Below are 19,982 nucleotides of genomic sequence, written 5' to 3' on the forward strand. Positions count from 1 at the left end.
AAACTCTCAGTGTAACCACTAACAATCCTTTGCTGGTCACAACATAGTGCACATCGATTTGAAACGTACACTCTTCACGAGGTTTAATCCGATGGATGTTTGATTTTACTATAAACTAACTGTAAGGCAAGAATCTTGATGAGACCTATACATGGAGTGAAGTACAGAGAGTATGTTCGATCGCAGCAAGTCATGTGATCAATCGATCGAGCCTATAATCCCGTTCAAGATGGCTGCGAATGTGCAGTCGATGTGTCAGTATTGGAAAAACTTTGATTTGCAAGAGTTACAGGTAAGTCCAAAACAATTCTAATTGTACTTATGTGCTGTATTATGAGTGCTCGTATGTCTCTTTAGCAATCCGTAGCTTCTGAGACATTGTTGTGAATCTGCCGAGCATTTAAATGGCCGTGATCCTATTGATAAAATATTAGTAATAATCAATATGGCGATCTGGGATCGGGGTTCTTTGTCTTGGTCCGCGTCAGCAGGGAAACTGATGATGCATGCTACGGTAGTGATGTGTTTGTGCTCATAAGACGTAAACTACGGCAAAACTTTGATGCGAGTGTGTGGGGGTGTTGGGTGCAAAGTTTGGAAACTTTTTCGATGTCACTCTGCAGTGTACATATTGGCTGGATCGCTGGGATGTCAGCGGGCAGGGTATCACTGCTGGCGCTGGGAAGTGGGGCGCGTAGTGGTGTAAGGTTTCTGGAGCCAGTCTGCTCTCCTTGCTCCGAGAGGATTTAGGCATCGGCTCCCTCCCTGCTCGTTTTGGGCGCCTTGTTCTTTACTTTTCCATTTAGGCATTGTGATAGCTGTGTTGCTGTTGTTGAATGGGGGGTTTCGTGTTCGTGTTTATACTGACGCACGAAAGAAACGCTTGGTGTTATCACTTGCCAAAACGTAGTATAGCCGATCGCGTCATGCTTTTAGTCATTTCCACTTTGGGATCCTGGCATGGTGATGTTTGTTTCATAAGTTGTTGATGGTCTTGATCACAGATAGTAAAAGTGTGCATGTGTGCCGCAGAATGCGTCACTTAGGAGCCGTAGACTGGTAGTACTAGTTGTAGCAAAGGTCCAGACCAAGTAGAACAGTATTAGCAGCATGATTATTGGGACACCTGAAAGTAGAAAGGTGTGTATAATGCTGGTAATTTTCTAGTTGGATACTTTTCTTTGGCCAGGATCCTTATAACATCAGAAATAGTTTTATATCTGTTTTTTTTTCAGTTGTTTTTATAATGATAGTGCTGAAAGAGACTAATAGTTTTTTTTCAGTGCTAATGCAGTAAAGGAAGGAGATGCCTTTTGACATGGAAGTGTTTGTTACTGTACTATTTAACACATGTGATGTGTTGATGTTGTATCTTCTCTGAAAGTGACTGAAAGAACATAATATCGAGTTTTAACAATGGTCTTAAATATAATAAAAGTAGATGCAATGGGGTCACAAAAAATCAGCGAGGATTGTTGTAATATGTGACTTATGCACCACCATAAAGATATTTGTTAAAATTATATGACTACTGATATATTTATATATTTCATTCTTCTTCTTCTTGTTCCTAATCACCCCCAGTGGAGCATAGGGCCGCAACTGTGTTGTATTTGCAGTTTCTAAAGCAGAGATCTTTTTACAGGGTGGGGTTGCCATCCCCATGCCCATCCCTCCTCCGCCATGCGGGCTTGGGACCAGCAGGTTACCTGGGGGGTTTGCAGGCGAAGTTATATATTTCATTAGTTCATGGTCAAATATTATGATATTTGATGACAATATGCAACTGTAGACATCAGAAGGAAAAAAGCTTCATCAAATGTTGTATTAATCAACATTGCTATGCAACTTTCAGATGTCATCAGTGTCTTGCATTTTATCATTGTGTATTTGTAGTTTGCAAAACAAATAAAAGCAAAACTTAAAACCCTAAAGATCATTGTTCAGTTGTATTCTGATTCTTAATCTATGCTTGATGAAGGCAATATCACAAAATACAAATAGCCCAATGTTTTAAAAGAAATGTTTTCTAAACATTTGCTTTCTAAGTATATGGCTGGCATGTTTGAGGATGTATTCACTCATGAAAGTGATTGCATTGTTCAAAGGAATGTCACTCAGAAGGTAATTTTTGTTTGAGAAGAAGATGAAACTTTAATATTTGTTCAATTTGTGTGGACATAAATGCATGCGTTAATGTAGTTAAATCACGAATGGTGGGAGGTTTTGCAAGGAAACGTTCAATAAGAAGAAGGCCCCAAAAGCACAGTCCTTGACTGCATATAGGAGACAGCAGAATTGTTCTGGTACCACATTAATTATATTTTAATCTCTTGCTAAAAGATTTGTGTGTGTGTGTGAGAGAGAAAAAGTGTATGAAAGATAGAGAAAAAGAAGGGGAAGAAAAAGAATAGGATTAGACTTTTCCACAAAGAGCATTCAGCATGTAAATAAATTTTAGTTTTGGTGGGTGTGTTTCTATGAATCTTATAAAAAAGTATTTTTATATAAGTGATAAGCATGCTTTTCAGTAATTTTTACAGCTATTTTGAAAATAATATGTGAGTAGTTATATATATATTCATATATTTATGTGTATAGAGAGATGTGTGCAGATCATTGGAGAAAGTGTCTGCACACTTGTGCATGTGTGAACATACAAGCATGCATCCTGACTTTGTGTCTTTCTCATTCTTCTTTTCCACGAAGCCACATAATGACATATTTCTAAGTCTTTTATGCTGCTCATTTTGTTTCTTTACTGGCTGAGAAAATCACTAAGGCTGTTTTATCAATAAAATATTCAGAATATAGGACACTGGGAGTGAAACAAAATGGCAGCGGCAACAATTTGGTCTTGAAGCTAATCAGTATATTGTGTTACATGGATTTTTTTTAAATACCAAAGAGTTACTTGATGCAAAAGCTATTCCATCTGGCACAGATGTTTGAAAAGTTGCAGGAATCAATACCATAATACCTTGCGATGTTAACGCTGGGTACATTGATTGAACAGGCATCTTTTTTTGGAGTATGTTAACACTTTCGTTAGATCAGATTCTCGTATCGACCTTTCAGCCGAGATTGACGTAAAAAGCAAAAGGCTGGCCTGAAAAGAAGAACCGGTGTATTTGCCAGTACACAGAGCCTAATGTATCTTGCATAGACGGCAGACACAGCACAGGAAGCTGATTGATGTAAATACTTGCTTATCGATTACATGGACAATAACATCAGGATGTGCCCTACAGCTTGCTGTGCGCCAGGCTTACTCTTGGTCCTGTGTTGTCGGATGTGGAAAGTTAAGTTTCTCATTTTCAAATATTGATCTGCAGTTAGCTTTGAATAAACATTTCAAGGAAGGCAACCCTAAAAGCCAAAGGGAGATGAAGCAAGCGCGGTCTGGAGAAAAGGGTATACACCATTTTTTCTCTCTCTGTCTCTCTGTTGTTCTGCCAGAACTCCTCAGGGTGGTGCTGCAAAGGCAAATGACTGGAAGGGAAAAGGGGGAAAAATCAATAGGCGCGTTTTTATGACAATGGTTGTATAGATGTTTCCCCGTTTGAAATGTTTCGGTCTCTCCATTAATCAGGGACGGATGGAGATGGAGATACAAATTGAGTTAAAGACCATTGATTGCCAGCGCCATCGATCGGGGAGGCTTCGCGTGCGTCATAATGGATCCATTATGAAGTTTGAATCCAATGACATATGGCAGCATCGCCTTACTGACTGTCGCGCCCACCAAGTGGAGAATCGGTAGACTGATAGTCTCTCTTTTTTCCCCTTCAAACCTCCACCCCTACCACCCCTCCCTTGTCCTCGTCGAACGCTCAGAAGTTCAAATGGATTCTACCCTCCCACCCACCCTCGCTCGCACCCCCCATCCCTTCACTTTGGACTTGGTTATTGATTGGTGAAAGGGGAGCTCACTTGGGGCCTTTAAAAGCTGCAGCAAGACGCTTAGAGATTACTTGTCCGGTTACACGTGAATACGTTTGCCTTTGAAAATCAGAAAGAAATCGATAGATTTTCATCAGGCAGATGTAGCGCGGGGCGAACTGGGAAAAGCAGCGGAGCGATTGATTTATTGATAGGCGAGGGTATTGGAGCCCGCGGGTTCTCCTCCCTCCCCCGGCGTGCACCCGGTTACATGGGTCTGGTGTGCGACCCCCGCTCGGCCATCGCCGGGCTCATGATAAATTGATGAATTGGAGAATTGTATCCAGCGTGCATCAATCTTCCGATAGCTCTCTCCCTCTCTCGCGACAAGAAATAGATTTCCAAAAGTCGCCCTTGCGTGGACCTGGGGGAGGCCTATCGATGCGATTGGTTGTGGCTGGCGAGGTGGACGGGGCGGGGGGTGGGTGAATGGTACTGGAGAGAGGGCAGCAGGCGAGGTGGCTCCGAGTTGGGAGTGGGGGGAGGCAGTGCTCGGAGGTGATGGGTGGCGGTGCTGATGGCGTGCGGAGCCCTGTCCGTCTGCCTCTGATGGTCTCTCTTTCGTTTCCTTCCCCGAAGGCAGCAACACACACAAAACATCGGAGCCCAACAGCCGACATTGACCACGTGGTTGTAGCAGCAACGGCGGCGGCAGCTGTAGCATCGTGACTCCGTCATTGATGCCCCACGTCTGTGTGGAGCTTGAGGTACAGATTGCATAGAATCTCCGAGGCAACCTTTTTGGTCGTGAGTGCTTTTCACCGGCCGGTTTATAGAGCACGTCTTTTATTCAGCAGGCCCATTATCATGTACTTTGCGTAAAGAATTAATGTTAATAGCAAATCCTGACTGTTCCCTTGATTTTGCATAGAAGTTATAGTTTAGCTGCTGTGTGTAAACAGTAAATTCTTGTCAGTTTAAAACTGTGATGATGATGGTGGCTGAGTGAGTGGGGGGCATAAGAACTAGGGTTGGGGGATATGTGTCTTAAGAATAATCAAACAGTGAAGTGGAAAGGTCCTAAACAGAAAACTGTTTTTGGAAGGCTATTATGTTTACTGTAATTGTGAACTACTACTGTATTTTTTTTTTTACAATTATTTCAACACAATTGTTTAGTTATAATTGTGATTATTTGTCTTACATTAATAGCACCAACAATGTGCAGTTGCAAAGGATTTAAAAGTTAATGAAGAATTAGAATATTATTTGAAGCCAGTTTGAATGTCTTATATGGTAATATATACCACCTTATGCTGGAGGTCCGATTCTGGTGGAGCACTTGACTAATGGCAGTTTTAAAATGGTGATGATCATCAGTGCCGGGCCAGGCGTCTTAAATTATCATCCAATTTGTTATTGACATCTGGTAAAGTTCACTTTCAACCTTTCAGAAAACACATAGTGGCAGTTGGTTCAAGGATCAATAAAGCAGTAAGGTATGTGTCTATCATGGAGTTCTCAGGTGCTGCAGCAGAGATGGCGAAATTTGAGCATTGACGTTTTTGTTTAAATTTTCACTCTCTTTAATGTTCAAACTAAATATGGGTTCTTAGATCTTTGTAAAGCCATATTGACAGGATTCCATATTATAGGTTGAATGCTGGCTCAGTAAAAAAGCAGCAATCTTCCAGAAACTAAACGAAATGTGCTGATCACTTTTTTTACAATTTTACAATTTTCATTGTTCAGTTCTAAAGGAAGTCATTTAAGTTATTTATTTAAAGTTACTGTTGACAGCAGTGTTTCTGTTTAGGTCATCTTATGTATGTAAGGTAATGCATGAGGAAGGTTGTAGTGGATGACAAATTGCATAAAATCACAAAAGAATAAAAGGGATTTTAAAAAACTGACCTAAATTAGAATTGTCTTAGTTTTTACACTTTGTAAACAACAACCAGCTCAAATTTCCTTGTTTTTCTAAATGCAGTAGCTTTTTTGTTCTTGAGAACCTCATTTAAGCTGCAACAGAATGCATTTTCAAGCTAATGACCAAGACCAGTTTACAACATAAGTTTCATTTGTTGCTGTGATGGTACCGCCATTTTTTGTGGAAGATACACATTTTGAACCATAATGGTCAGATTGTTTTAAGAGATGCATTTTAAAAAAAAATTTGTAAGATTCAATCAGAAATTTAATGCTGTTGTTAGACTGAAATGTAATATTTCTGGGATAACAGTAGTGTGCTGGAGAGAACTGGAAAAGTGAAGGGTAGGTGTTGCGTTTACATCAATATTTTAGCATTTTATTGGTGAACGTTTGGCCTGATCCCATTCTCACAGCTTGTGAGCACCGAGGAGCAGTCCCTCTCCCTCCTTAAGACCTATGCGTACCGGGGAACCTTTTTTTTTCTCTCTCTGGACCGTATGCTGTTCCATATCCTCTAAAGTGTAGGTATGAGGAAGAAGAACGCAAAATCTCCACGTTGTTTGCGCTCACAGAGTCGGCGAGAATGCTTGTGACATCTTGAAATGATTGTGCAACGGTCCTGGCTTTCCCCCACCTCCCGATCCTCCTCCGGACTCTCTTCTGCTACTCGATTGAGCCGCACGCTTGGTACTTACACGTACTGTTGAGAGCTCGGCAGTGTGAGGGCACGTCGGTCGGGACTATTTGCCCCTAGCGGGATCGGGCGCCAAAGCGCACGCTCGAGCCTTCAGCTCAGGGAGGTGGGGGAGGGGAACGACCAGGATCTTTCTAAACATGTTACAAAGCACGAGTGTTGTGTAGGCCAACTGGTCTTCTCACTTTGCAGAGGGCTTTATAAACGCGGGCATCCTTTAGAAGTTCAACGTGCTCTTCGCGCGACTGGGAAAGGGTTTAAGGGATGGAGGCGAGAGAGACGATAGATGGGAGGGTAGGTTGTGTAGGGGGAGGGAGACTTATCGCACCATACACCCCGAAGTCATCCGAACAGCAATGAGTTTAGTTCCGAACCCCCCGAAAACAATGGGACATTTGCCAGACTTTATGGGTTGGTGAAGGAGGCTGACACACTCTTTATATATACATTTTTTTTTTTTTGCTCGCTCTGTGAAGGGTCCTAAGAACAATGGGAAGATTAGGATGAAATTAGTGTTTGAAATCCCATTGCGCGGGTTAGGACATTGATAATCAAGAGTCAGAGAGTGCCGTTCTGAACACACCAGAATACAATTTATGGGCAGGAATATGATTCGAGCCTCGAGAAACTTCTTGACACGACAGTGTAAACTGTAAACGTTCGAGACGAGGACCGCTCTAATGGACCCTTGAAAAGCTGACGTGCTCTAGGTTGCATGGAAGTTGGCATCTCTCTCTGTTCACCCTCACTTTTATTTTTGTCTCTATCATGCATAAGATCGTGTACACATCTCAGAAGGTGCACGAGGGCTCGGCATGCACTTCCGTCATCACTCAAATCAGTGTACTCAATGAGTTGTTACGTGACGCGTTGATCGGGTAGGTGGGGGTGGTTAGGTCTGGGTATTTATTCTCTTTTACAGTCTGCGACCTGCCCACGCGGATGAGCGTGATTTTTTTGCCTCTAAGCAAGGAAGTGGATTGGGGGCGGGCAGCCGCTGCTTCGCGACGAGAGCGAGCGAGAATAGAAGAGAGGGCACGAGAAGCATCCAGGAGCATCAAGAACAAGGACCCGCTGCCATGACACTTACCCTTCTTACAGGCGACACTGAATATTTTCGTGTCGCGTCCACAATGTAATAATAACCCTGATGCAACATGGGCGTTTTCTCTTTCTCTTTTATCGTTTTTTTTTTTTTTTTTTTAAGAGGCGAGATTAGCTTTCAGCAAGTTTACCTGGATTTCGACTGCACTTGAATTATTGTTTTTTTTAAGGCACTTGCCGCCATTTGTTGGCGGTTGTCATTCCTATCCTAAAGCGTGCATCTACGTGAGACCTAAATTAATAACGGCGATTAAAGGTAACCGCACAGTCGGTGAAGACGGTTGAAGCTGCAGAAGATTCTGTGGATACTACTAGCTGATGTTGATGCTGCATCCCAGATATTTTTGCAATTTGCTGCGGGCTTTGCGGTTTAAAGCACAGAATGATGCTGGTAGGAAGGGTGGGTGGGTGGTTGGGTAGGGGCAGAAAGGCGGACATGAAAAAGGCGATTTTGAGAAGTAGTGATGTCTGTAATTTGTATGGCTGTTGCAGCCGCCTGCGCGTTACGTAACAAGGGGTGGGGAGTGGGTGCGCCGGTGGTAAATTGGCAAAGGTAAACCTAGTCCTCGGTATGAGAGTTAAGGCGCGTGCGAAAAAAAAAAGCTGGAAATGACTCACAAGGGATATGTGTGTGTCTGCGTTGATAGCTCGTTGCCGTAATGGTGTGGTTTGATCATACTGCTCGCAATCTAGACGTTTGTCGGTCAACTCCACTCCGGCCTTCTCCTTCCCCTTTTCCTAAGCACCGAGTGGAGTCTCGTCTAGTCAGTTGATTAAGGAAAAGGGGAAGTATTGTAAAGAAAAGAAAGAAAAAGAAAAAAAAAAAAGAAAAGAAAAACGAAACGAAAGGCTATTTCCGTACTAAAGATTTCCAGTCGCTCGTAGGTCAGTGGTCTTCCTGTAACAGCTGCACGTGTTATACAATCACCATAGCCCAGGCGATCGGATCCCGATAATCGTTAACGTAGAACTTACTTTCTCGACACAAGTTCATCGAGGGCGCCACAGGTCTAGGGGACGTAAGATTTCGATCTGTATGTGACTTTGCGATGTTTCTATGGGGCTGCAGCAGAGGGGGAGGAAGATGATGGCGTGCGTGGATAGAAAGCACCGGCATCGACGAGCAGGAATTCTGGAAGAATCTGGTGTGTATGTGAAGAGGTTTGGTTAAGAGTTGTCAACTCTTTTTTTTTTTTTTTTTTTGTGATTGTACCTAAGAAAATTGTGTAAGAGTTCGAGTGAGGAGTTATCTCACTTCGGGGGACGACAAGACGGAGACTGCCATCACGTCTCAGCTAGCAGTCCACGTGAACCGGATGGTCGGGTGCTCGGGCGGGTGGTGGGGGTGGAATGCTTGCTGAAAGTTCCATTTGACACGCGGTCCTTGCCACATGTGCAAAGCATTTAGACGGCTCAGTCGCACAGCATGCGCGCGCACACGCGCACGGACGAGCAAGATCAGCGAGTTTAGCGTGTCTTTTAGCGTTCTTCCTTGCTCAAAGACCTCAGTCAAGTCGGTGATGAAACAAAAGGGGACTTTTTGATTTCATGCAACGGTCGTCTTTGCGGATCAGGATGCAGCGGATACGTCTGTAGGTTTCTTGCCCACTTATAAAATAAATTTATAAAAAAAAAAAAACGCCCACACGTTCGTCCCACCGAGAGACAGGCAGGGAAGGAAAGCGCAGAGTCAGCAGCAGTTTCGATGCACGGCAGGCGGCTTCGGTCAGGTCACGTGATGTCATGGAGGCGCCGGAGTGGATTAGGTCGGGAAACATTGTAGGCACGGCCGTTGCGACACATATGAGTAGCCGTTAACAATCGGGGCTTTTAATTAGGTGGCGATGCTGGCAGGGGTGATTCACAGCTCGCGACTGACCATGTTGTTGACTTGCTGGTGAACGATGCCGCTCGCTGCTCTGTCTTGTTGATGGCAAATTAAGGGGAGCAGTGGAGAGGAGGGGGAGGGCGGATGTTATGTGCTTGTTTGTTACTGTTTTGCAACAAGCTCGCGTCGATAGCTGGAAAGCGAGTGTGAGAGAACAGCTGTATTGCTACGCCAGAAATCTCCATCCCCCGACTATCTCTGATAGCTAGTGTCACAGAAGTCCAGATGGCAACGGTTATACAGGTGCATTGTAAAGTGGAGGTAGTCATTCACCTATATTCAGGGTAGTGTGCAGATACAGTGCTGTAATGTAGACAGGCCGAGTTGATGGAACACTTTTATTTTTTTAAAAAGTAAACCGTTTCCAGTTTACATTATCGATCCCGTGTTGACTTCTTCAGTCAACGATAAACATCGACTAAGGAAAAAAAAACGCCCCCCCCCCTTATCCCCCGTGAAATCGTGTTTTTAACTGGGCACATCTCGACGATTGGCTTCTCAACTTTCGGCTGGTCGATGAGCACCTGTGCCGAAGGTGCACAGTGATACTCGCCGTCTGCGTCTCCGCCATCCTTGGGGAAGGTGGAGCGTGCGGCTGTCAGAGTGATCTCCCCTTGCGCCAAAAGCAACAAGATGAGGAGCGAAGAGCGTCGATCGAGTCGGTCATTTCCGTCATCGGATGTAAGAGTAGCATCCTGGATCGGGCGAGAGTGTTTGAGAGGAGAAAACAAGTTATAAAGTTTAAAGCTTGAATTGAAAGCACGATGAAAGTGCAATATTGATATCTTTGCCTTGTAAAGGAAGTGGGTTATAGGTATACAATACTTTTCTGGTAATAAATCACTGTTGGGCTCATTTTGAACCAGTGTTCCGCAAGAAGTGTTAGCAGGTGATTTATAACCTTTATTCTTCTTGCATTTGAAAACATTATCGTCCAGGAAACGGAGAAGATAGGAAGGAAGGTTGGGAGAGGTAGGAAAAGAGCTAAATTTTAATAGCTTTGAATTTTGAGGTCGTTTTCCCATCTTGCCGGATGCTTACTGGATGGGAATGACAAACGCAAAACATCAATGGGTGGTCCCAGAGTAGGTGGGTTGGCAGGCAGGTCGGTAGGTAAGGTCAGGTCAAGATAGAGATGTTGGGTGGTGTTAATGGGGAGGGGGAGGTCTTTAGCCTCCCTAACTCCAGCGTACGCGTCAAAAACGATCACTTCTCTCACTCTCCCCACACTTCAGGTCTCTTTTTTCTTGTCTTTAAACTTCTCTTTTTTCCTTCTCTTCCGGTCGCCCCCTACCGCAATTATCTGCACTAGTTTTTTTTCCTCCCAAGAAGGTGAAGCGAGAGGCGCATTGCGTTTAAATGAAAATGGTTATTTAATGAAGCAGGTCGCGGAGAGGAGCCCACGAGTGTCGGCCAGACAAACTGACGGAGGGGGGGGGGGGAAGAGGCTGCGAGGGGAGTTGTAGGGGTGGGGGAAACATTGTCTGCCAGTCGCCAGTGTTTTGACGGCTTGTCGATACGTTACCGATAGGAGAACACACCCTCAGATAGCCTTTGATAAATATTGACACAGTCGGGGCTAATCGCGCTGAATGAAAAGCGAAGACGTTAACCAGCGGAGGATGCAGCGCTTGCTGTCCTCTTCTATGAAAGCTCTTTTTGTCTGCAGAAATCGTAAACTTATTTTCTGTCTCCTCCCTCTCTCCTAGTCCCTTCTCCCCCCTGCCCCTCAACACCCAAGTTCAGCATCCTTAAGTTTGTAAAGAATGTGATAAGAAACTGAGGTCAAAGTGTGTATATTTTCTAGAGTAGAAGGCACGGGTGGTGTCAGTGGGGAATCTCGGAACTGAAGAGGGTGGGAAGTATCGTGCGGGAATCGAAGAGGATGAGGATGGTCATAGATTGCAGGAAGAGAAGCGAGATGTCCGGCGATGCTACGCGCGACCGTTGTCCAAGTGGTCAAGCATCATTTACACATCATGACACAGAAGTTGTCTCACATGAAATCGTGGCGGATGTTGTTCACTAGACAACCGCATCGAATGGTTGTGGAAAGGAGGTCGCAGACAGATGGACGATTGATTTGTTTTTTTTGTGTTGCTTTTATTACTTTTTCTTTCGTCAGTCGTGCCCAAAGAGTTCGAAATGCTTTAACACCAAGTCGATCTTCGGCGGCGCAAGACCAGCCAAAGGGGGCTGAACTCTTGCTGCCTGATCGGAGGCGGGACGGAGGGAGACGCTGTTGATGGCGGCGGCGTGCCGGCACGGCCTTTTTGGGCGGGGGATCGGGAGGCGTTCTGTGACTCAGCAGACGATGGCGGCAGGCAGCAGCGCTGATCGAGTCCCGCCAGTGTGGGCCGCGTGGATTAAAGCGGCATCGTGAACGGCAAATTGAGCTTTATCTGACCCGCGGGGCCTGCTGCCTATCGGCCTCCTTCTAACCCCTGTCTGTTATGCATCTAGCTCTAGCACCCGCCCCTCCCTCTCCCGCATATATTCCACTTCCGTGTGCATGTGCACCCGAAGACGAAGACATACACGTGAATAGCAACACACACACACATTTTAGGGTTTTAGACTTTAATTCCGTTTAGGCCATAGACCCATTTTCTTAGAGAGGGAGAGCATTCTGCATGTATGTAGCTGACTCATTCACACCGATTCAGGACGAGATGGAATGAGATGGTGCGAGGAGACAGCGGGGCAAGAGGAGAAGTAGGGGCCAGACCCTGTGGGTAGGTCTCCTCTCTCTCTCACTCTCTTTCAAGCACGGAGCCAGCCTAGGGATGTGATCGTGATAAATTGAGCGCAATTTGGGTACAAAACCAGAAACTTGTTTTCCCTCATTTCCTTTCCCGGCATCTTTTGATTGGGGCTCCTTTGATCGCCAAGCAGGTCTATCTCCAGGCCGGCGTCAGTCTTTCGTGATGGGAACATGGGCGGAGGGATTGGAACCTTCATCCTAGCCACACTTCTGAGCAAACAAGACTGTTTTGAAGGAGCTTTTGGGGTGCTTGAATGCGTAACACTGCCAGAGTTGTTCTTGGGCGTTTTGAAGAAGGCAGCTTTGTGGCGAGTCTAAGAAACAACAAAGAAAAAAACAAAAACAAAACGAAACTCGGCAAACAGAAGATTAAAGGTTGTTCTGCAACAAGACTATTATTAAAAATTAAGGAGAACTTATTTACAATAAATCTTGTCGTCTGCGACATACCTGTTAATTATGTCCGGCCCCAGAACAGTAGGATTGTGTGCATTAAAGCAAAACTCATTGTAAATACATCTTGTGCTTTACGACATGCCGTTTAGTTTCTGGGTCCAGGCTCAGAAGACCGGAGGGGAGAGAGGAGGGAAAGGCAGGAATGACTGAGTGATTGAATGATAACAGCAAAGCTGCGCTGCGTCATCATGCTGTTACTCTTCTCCCACCCTGCCACCCTAGTCCCAACTCCCCCTCGGCGCAGCGTACCCGAGTATCGGTTTATCTGTCACGCATTTCAGAGGACTGCGAAGCTTTGGTGCCGGATCTTCACAGAGTGCAGTAAGTTGGCATAGAGGGTTGGCTTTTCGTTCTATCTTCCACCCCGCCACCACACCCGCTCCCTTTAACCTCTCCCACCCCCTTCATTCCCTAAACGTCAAGGACTTGTCACGGTCAGCTGTTGCCGGAGTTTATTTCGCAGGATTTCGGGTATCGATAAGTGTAGATGATGGACGGCACACACAATACTCACACGCAGAACATTCTAGATAGCGTTCGCGTCGCCCGGCTTCATTACAGGCGAGACGGGCTTCCTCGCTTGCAGTTCTGGTGCACATGCTGAAGGTTTCCAGAGCGGAGCGGTCGGGCCAAAAAGTTCATGTAATAAACTGCGTTCGTGAAGTTTCCTGACATAGGTTTGTTTGTTTGTTTTTTGTAATTTTTATTCCCGACGACCTCATTCTGTGGGACGATTCTGGCGTCTTGAGCGGCGGGGCTGATGCAAGAACTTAACGTATAGCCCTCATTGTTTTCAGTTCGTCGTCAACAGATGACGTGGAAGAGAGGAAAAAAAAAAGTTTTAATTTCTTTGTTTTTTATCTTTTGGAAAGAGATTGAGTGTCCACATCATTTTGCGCGTGTTCGAATGGATTTAGAAGAAAAACATCTTAGTTTCTCATTTTTTAGGGAAGAGATCATTTCTTTACACGATGAGACCGCCTGCACACGCATATGTACGTTTGTCTGTATTCTGTGTTTTATAAATTTCACGCTACGTTGAATTATTTTTTTATATCCACAAAAAAAGGGAGAAAGCATATCTTGGAGGAAATTCCCAAACAACCGAGGAGTGCTGTCCTCAAAATACTTTTTGTGTAGTTTGCCTGCAAAGAGGGTCGAGCGATCGGGTTGCAGGCAGTAGCAAGAAATAACAGGATAATACAAAAAGACGTAGACAACCCTGGCCAACTTCTTCGTCTTAATTAGCACTGCTTCGAGAACCTCCTCCTCGCGAGTTCAGGCCGGTAGTCACGTTGTAGCCGTTGTACGGCGTGCCTTCGGTACAAGTATCGATAGGAGGAACAACAGACTAACGCAAGTTAGTTAAGCGGCACCTACTCTCCCTCTCTCACTCACTCTCTCTCACTGAGAATGTGTGTGTGGCGCACGTGCCACTCGAAAGGTACAATTTCGCCCGAAGAATAGTAGAATTGGCTCAGTAAACAAGGCTGTTCAAGCGTCAGTCAGCATCAAGCACGCACAGGTGCTGGTAACCAGTAACAACATCAGTTAATGAAACTGTGTTACTTTATCTGGTATGTAACACTGTAGTCGCCATTACATTCTGTAACACTATAGTCGTTACATCCAGTAATGTTGTAGTTGCTGTCTCAGTACCTCTGCATCATGACAGTCTGTATATCTTAAATGCTGAAGTCGCACGACTACTAAAACATATCACACCCCAGCGTCCCTAAACAAATGTCACTTAGGTTCGATTCTTAATTTTCGTAAGCTTTATTATTATTAAAAAAGGTGGGATCGGCAGTAGGATGCAAACTTTCTTGCGAGAACACCCCCCACCCTCATCTCCATCCTTTCGACGTTCTATCGCCTGGACGTTTTTTTTTTTTTTTCAGGCGGAGGCGGAATGAAAAATTTTATTTTGATTTTCAAGCTCCAGCTAGTCTGAGTCTCCGGCCTTCCCCCTGACAAGTGATCAGAAACAGATGGAGTCATTAAATGTTGATGTACTTATGCATTCTCATCCTTTCCACCTCTTTCCCCCGTCCCACCCTCCCTCCCCAGCACACGTCGTCGCTCGCTCTCTCCTTACCCTCTTCCTTCTTGCCCTCGCTTTTTCTCTCACTCTCACACACACACGAAGTGTGTCTCGATGGGCTTTGCTGAAAACAAAATCAATTTGCGATCTTTCTCCGGTTTCTCTCCCTTTTTTTTATGAACCCGCTTTCCGTGATAGGGTGAGCCATTCCAGCGGAGTCATCGCTGATCACCCGGGACACATGCCACCAAATGTAGGCTTCTAGCAGAGTCGGGGAGGAAGGCCAAGGGGGAGCTAAGAGAAAAGGAGGGTGTACAGTACAGTGTGTGTGTGCGCGCGCGCACTGGATGGCAAGGGTAGGTACGTGTGTGAAGGGGAGGTAATATCTACTTGGGCAGCTTCCCCACGAAAAAGCGGGACAGCACTGCGCGCCAGCGGGACGCGGATCGGAAGGGAGAGGATGGTGGGGGATGGGAAGCGACTATAGAGAAAAGCATTGCGCGCCGACTTTTGGGGGTGATCCGAAAATCTATCATTCAGATAGGCCGCCTCAGCAGACCTCGCTGTTCTTCCCGGCTTTCCACGCACGCGCAGAAGGGGACGGAGCTTGTGATGGTGTGGGTAAGTCACACAGAGCTGTGCCATCTCCGTTGTATATATAAATACACACACATACGCACACGAGCGCGCAGCATCACATTGGGCAGGTTTGGGTCGCCGGGAGGAAGGAAGGGGGTGTCTGGCGGCGCCATCCGCATCAGCATCAACATTCTCTCTCCCTCCCCTCCTCTTGTCTCGACTGGGTGCTGCCATGGCAGTGGTTGTCATCGTACGTGAGTTGGCAACAGCAGCCAGACGATCGGACCCTCAGCTCAGTTGTCTTTGCATGTGTTTCCGCGTTCTTTCTCTTCGGAGTTTACATCCTTTTTGCATGCTTTGACGGCTCCCACCCCATTCCCTATCATCAAAGGCCAGTCGTCCGGTCCGCGGCACAGATCTTTCGCTGCTTCTGGCCATTACGATGAAGTGAAGTGCCAGAAAGCCAGCGTGGACCATGTGCAGATCACCGTGGCTTTGTGTTGTCTGTGGGTTCCACGTCGTCATCATCTAGCCATAGGGGAGGGAACTAGAGATGTTACCAACTCTCGCCTTATTGGTTCTCTGCTGTTCCCTGGGATGTGGTGAATGATAGCCCAGTCCACTCCTGGATATTATCTGCCCATTTCTTCTGCTCTCATCCTTTGCTTTTTCACCACCTTGAACTGTTGCTTGCATGATCGTCTTTGCAAGTCTTGATAATTGTGAGATGTGCTCATACCTCTTCAGTTGGCGTCTTTTTCGTGGAGGTCTTCATACGTCCCAAAGAATTTGCCAGATTCTCTTTTGTACCTTCTGATACGGTCTTTATGTAAGATGCAAAATATTCTCCTGTCGTCTTCTCTTACATTGGGACACTATTTGCGAGGAGGAAGATCCACTGCAATCTTATTCATATCAGTCGTCGATGACCTGCCATCAAAAAAAGAAAAAAAGAATCACTCGGTACTTCAGTTAACGAATTGGGTCGAGAAGGCACATGTTTGGTATTTTTGGAAATGGCCTGTAGTGGAGTGATCAGGTGAGACGCGATAAAGTTGTCAGTTGTCAGAAATCATACACCTCCAATCTTGCACGCCAATAAGTTAAAAAAAAAAAAAAGACTGAAAGAAAAAATGTTAAAAAGTGACGGTACCCATAGAGCTATGCCAACCTATCTTTGGTCAGCCCTATGACCCTGTTACGGTTGGCTGCGCAGCTTGACTACGCGGGCAGCAGAAGGTGATCACTGTCAGAAGGACGTAAAGCCAGCAAAGCGGGCTTGGCCAAGCCTCGTTTGATCTGAACCAGCCTGGTGGATGGGAGGAAACGGCTCAGTCTGTCCGGCAGCAAAACGAGTAGGGAAGTGTAGTAGGTGGACGTGAAGATAGGATCGCCGCTGCCATTGCGTGCTCTGTAAATAAATAAATTGGCGAATGCGAAGTTGAGAAGCTAGCTTCCCGATCGGTGGTGGGTTCGCAGTGCACCTTAGAACTCATGGTGGGACGGCAGGAACCTCGTTCTAATGATGACCAGAGGTCGTTATTCGACTCAAGGTGATTAGGGACATTTTGTTTCCTTTCACGAGGTTTTCTAGAATTCCAGAACCTCACTAAGTAATAATATTTATTCTCCTCCACACGCACAGCGAGTCAACACCTGCTGCACCACTGTTGTTACGTCCACACGTGTGACCTGTCGAGGGGCTAGAAGCTATTCAGAATTGTCAAAAATATTGTGTTGTTTGTCAGCAGTGAACTAGTAAACATTACCTACAAGATATGTGGGGCCACTTCGGGGTAGTCTCGTAGGTAGAAGCCATTAAGGAACTGGAAGAGAATCCATGATCGTTAAAGTGTAGGTCACCTATACCTGACAACGTCTGAGTGAATCAGGTAACACTTAATTTAGCAGTAGGCACGGTATAGATCGTTCTGGAAATAGTTAAATGGTGATGTGATATGTAAAGGTACAAGTTGATTATTGTTACGAGCATAGGACTGGTTTAAAAAAAATTGTTAGAGTGTATTAATCGTTGACATCGCTTGCAAGAGATACAAGCAGGTACAATCGTAGCATTTGGATAGAACGAACACAGTATCTTTCCGTCTGATGTTTGTTTGGCGTCTTGTATTTCGTGTACACAACTGTTGTGAATTCTTTATCCACTCACCCATGATCTCTCTTGGCTGCCAAGAAGCAGTTAAAAAAATTCCAGTCACTTGTTTCATCATTTTATTTCAGATGTATAAATATGTGGACCAAACCTTAATGCAATGCTCATTCAGGGTGGACCACGTACTTGTCCCCAGAGCCTGAAGGTAGCCTTGATCAAAGTAGGGTCGATCAGGTTCCCCCTTCCCCCCGAGGTTCGTGTGTTTACTCAAGCTGATGAGTCGTGGCGTGTTGAATGTCATGATACACAGTTGCTTATCAGTGTCATTTTGGCGCAGTGCTGTGTATAGTAGATACATACTGTTTGATGTTGCCGTCTCCGCCCATGTAATGAAGTTGTTAATTTCTGTGAAGCGTTCTCACCCAAGCAGTGGGTGATTGCCAGAGTGGTTGTGTCTTAAAATGTCACGGCTATTCTTAGGTATGAAACTCGGTAGGTGGGTAGGGGGTATTGCGTGTGTATTGTATTTTCGTTGTCAGATGACTGTTAAGCTTGATCCACTTACTTTTCGATCAGTCGATGCCATTCTTCTCTGTAGAATGCATTCGCATTTTGAAAATGTCTAGTCCAGAAAGTGGGACGTTCGTGAGACATTTTAGCGATATGAGGCTGTATTTTAATATTTTTTAAAAGTGTGTGCACCTGTTGAAGATGCATGTTTCGCCAGCTTCTACATTTTAACGCTGGCTCTCATCTCTTACCGGAAAATTTTACTTCGTAGGTAGCCGAGGTCTGACGAGCGGTCAGTTCGAACAGGTGGCCGGACAGAGAGAGTTTCGCTTTCGTCTGCAGCCAGACCTGTTGCCTTAAGTTTCACCTTTTGACTGCGGCATCTGAGATTGCTGGCACCTATTGAGGCGACAAGAAAGCGGTTTATTTTCAGCCATCCAGTTCAGGTGTTGCGTGGCAGACGTGAGTGTGCGGTGGATTGGAAGGATGAAGGTGGAGGGGTTGGGGTGGCCGCGCGGAAAGGGAAGAGCAGTAAAGCATATAGAAGAGTTGAGTGGGTGAGGATGTTGGGGGTTTGGTGGATAAAACGTAATCGAGCAGAGGTGATAGTGTTTCACATCGATGCTTCGGACACATTGCTGTTACTATCCTCGTCGTCTTCTCTTTCACCCCTGGCGTTAAGTGGAAGGCAAGTTCTCTGTGCGCAAGATACGAGACCTTTACAGTGTCGGTCGGTCGGACCCCATCAATTGACAGCCGCATTCAACGCCTGGTTGCTCTGCTGCTTCGGCTAGGTGAAAGCCTGTGTACGTTCGAGCCTGTCGAACTGGCACGACCAGATCATGTGACAAGAGAGCGCGTGGAAAAATCAGTCGGCGCGCGATCGTGGCTAAGGCAAGCTGCATGCAGGCTTCCTCCCTCTCTTGCTCTCTCCTCCCGCTCATCCTCATCAGTGGCCGGGGACCCAGCTTCCGGAGACACGCGGCGTCGAACATCAGCAGCGAGGTAAATCACCGTCGTGCGGGACGTGCTTGAGGTGTGCCAGAGTGGTGGTGCCAAAGTCGTGTAGGATGTTTACATTATAACTTCTGCATGTCGGCAATTTCGACGACTACGATGGTGATAATTATGTTGATTTATAGATAAATATTGTGTTTGTTGGGGAAGGGAGCGAAGATCACATTTACCTCCGCCCGGCCTACCTTGTAACCAAACGTGTTTGCGTTTTTGTGTGAAGTGAAACACATGGGATGGTTCTCCATAGGCATTCCCGCTGCGCGAGAGAGAATCCCAGCTTTGATGATCGTGTTGCGCCGACTTTCAGCAGGGATTACATGGTGACACGTGACCCAGCGCCTCATGGTCGTCTTCGGCTGTATGGCGCTACGGTTATGGCTGTAGACCGGGCCGTTGACGTGAACGTTAACGGGAGAGTTTATTGAAGGTCGCTGTTGTTCTCTCCCCGCACAGTTTGTCACACACATCTGTTTGCTTTGGGTCATACGGATATTGAAAAAAAGAGTGGGTGTGTGTGTGTGCACGCGCGCACTCGTGCAGTTCTGCATTTTTCTCACCACCCAGCCCATCCTTACTCCAAGCGTGAGGTGCTTCCACAGGGGTTGACAGTTCCAGTAAAGCGATGCTTTCTGTCTGAACGGCGGCTGCTTTGGGACCTTGTTGCTTCTTCCGCCTGTGAAGCGTGACCGTTGGCCTTAATAGGGTTTGATTTCGCACCCGTATATAGGTGTCCCGCAACAGACACCTTTCCCGTCGTGTAGCCCCTTACCCCCTCCGTTCAACACTATACTCCTTTCAGGCCACCTTCGGAGAGCAGTTTTTTTTTTCTCTCTCCATTTTAAAGAGCGAAAGAGACGCGGCACATTGTTGCATTGATTTATTTCGTTGTATCAAATAGCAAGATGATCCTTTTGAAATGCGGCATAGAAACTGAACCCATAAAATGGGATTTTTGTTTCCTTTTTGGAATCCTATCATCGGTATACAGCTATTGCTGTT

The 19,982-nt window shown here is 45.8% G+C and overlaps 1 protein-coding gene across 7 annotated transcripts in view; it reads left to right on the plus strand.

The window, feature by feature from the left end:
* The first annotated feature begins 136 nt into the window (after nt 1-136).
* Nucleotides 137-19,982, plus strand: part of LOC112562818 (homeobox protein cut-like 1) — a 91,714-nt gene continuing 71,868 nt past the window's right edge. For 4 of the 7 annotated variants that reach the window (XM_025236343.1, XM_025236336.1, XM_025236338.1 and 1 more), the window contains exon 1: nt 137-292. In XM_025236343.1, the coding sequence (XP_025092128.1) occupies nt 173-292 (120 nt within the window). In that variant the 5' untranslated portion in view covers nt 137-172. Of the gene's footprint in view, nt 293-4,421; nt 4,650-15,137; nt 15,386-18,484; nt 18,972-19,982 lie in introns of those variants that run through there. The other 3 variants (XM_025236340.1, XM_025236342.1, XM_025236337.1) reach the window with 3 other exon arrangements.

Source organism: Pomacea canaliculata, linkage group LG4 (assembly GCF_003073045.1).
Source record: "Pomacea canaliculata isolate SZHN2017 linkage group LG4, ASM307304v1, whole genome shotgun sequence".
In the NCBI taxonomy this organism is placed as follows: domain Eukaryota; kingdom Metazoa; phylum Mollusca; class Gastropoda; order Architaenioglossa; family Ampullariidae; genus Pomacea; species Pomacea canaliculata.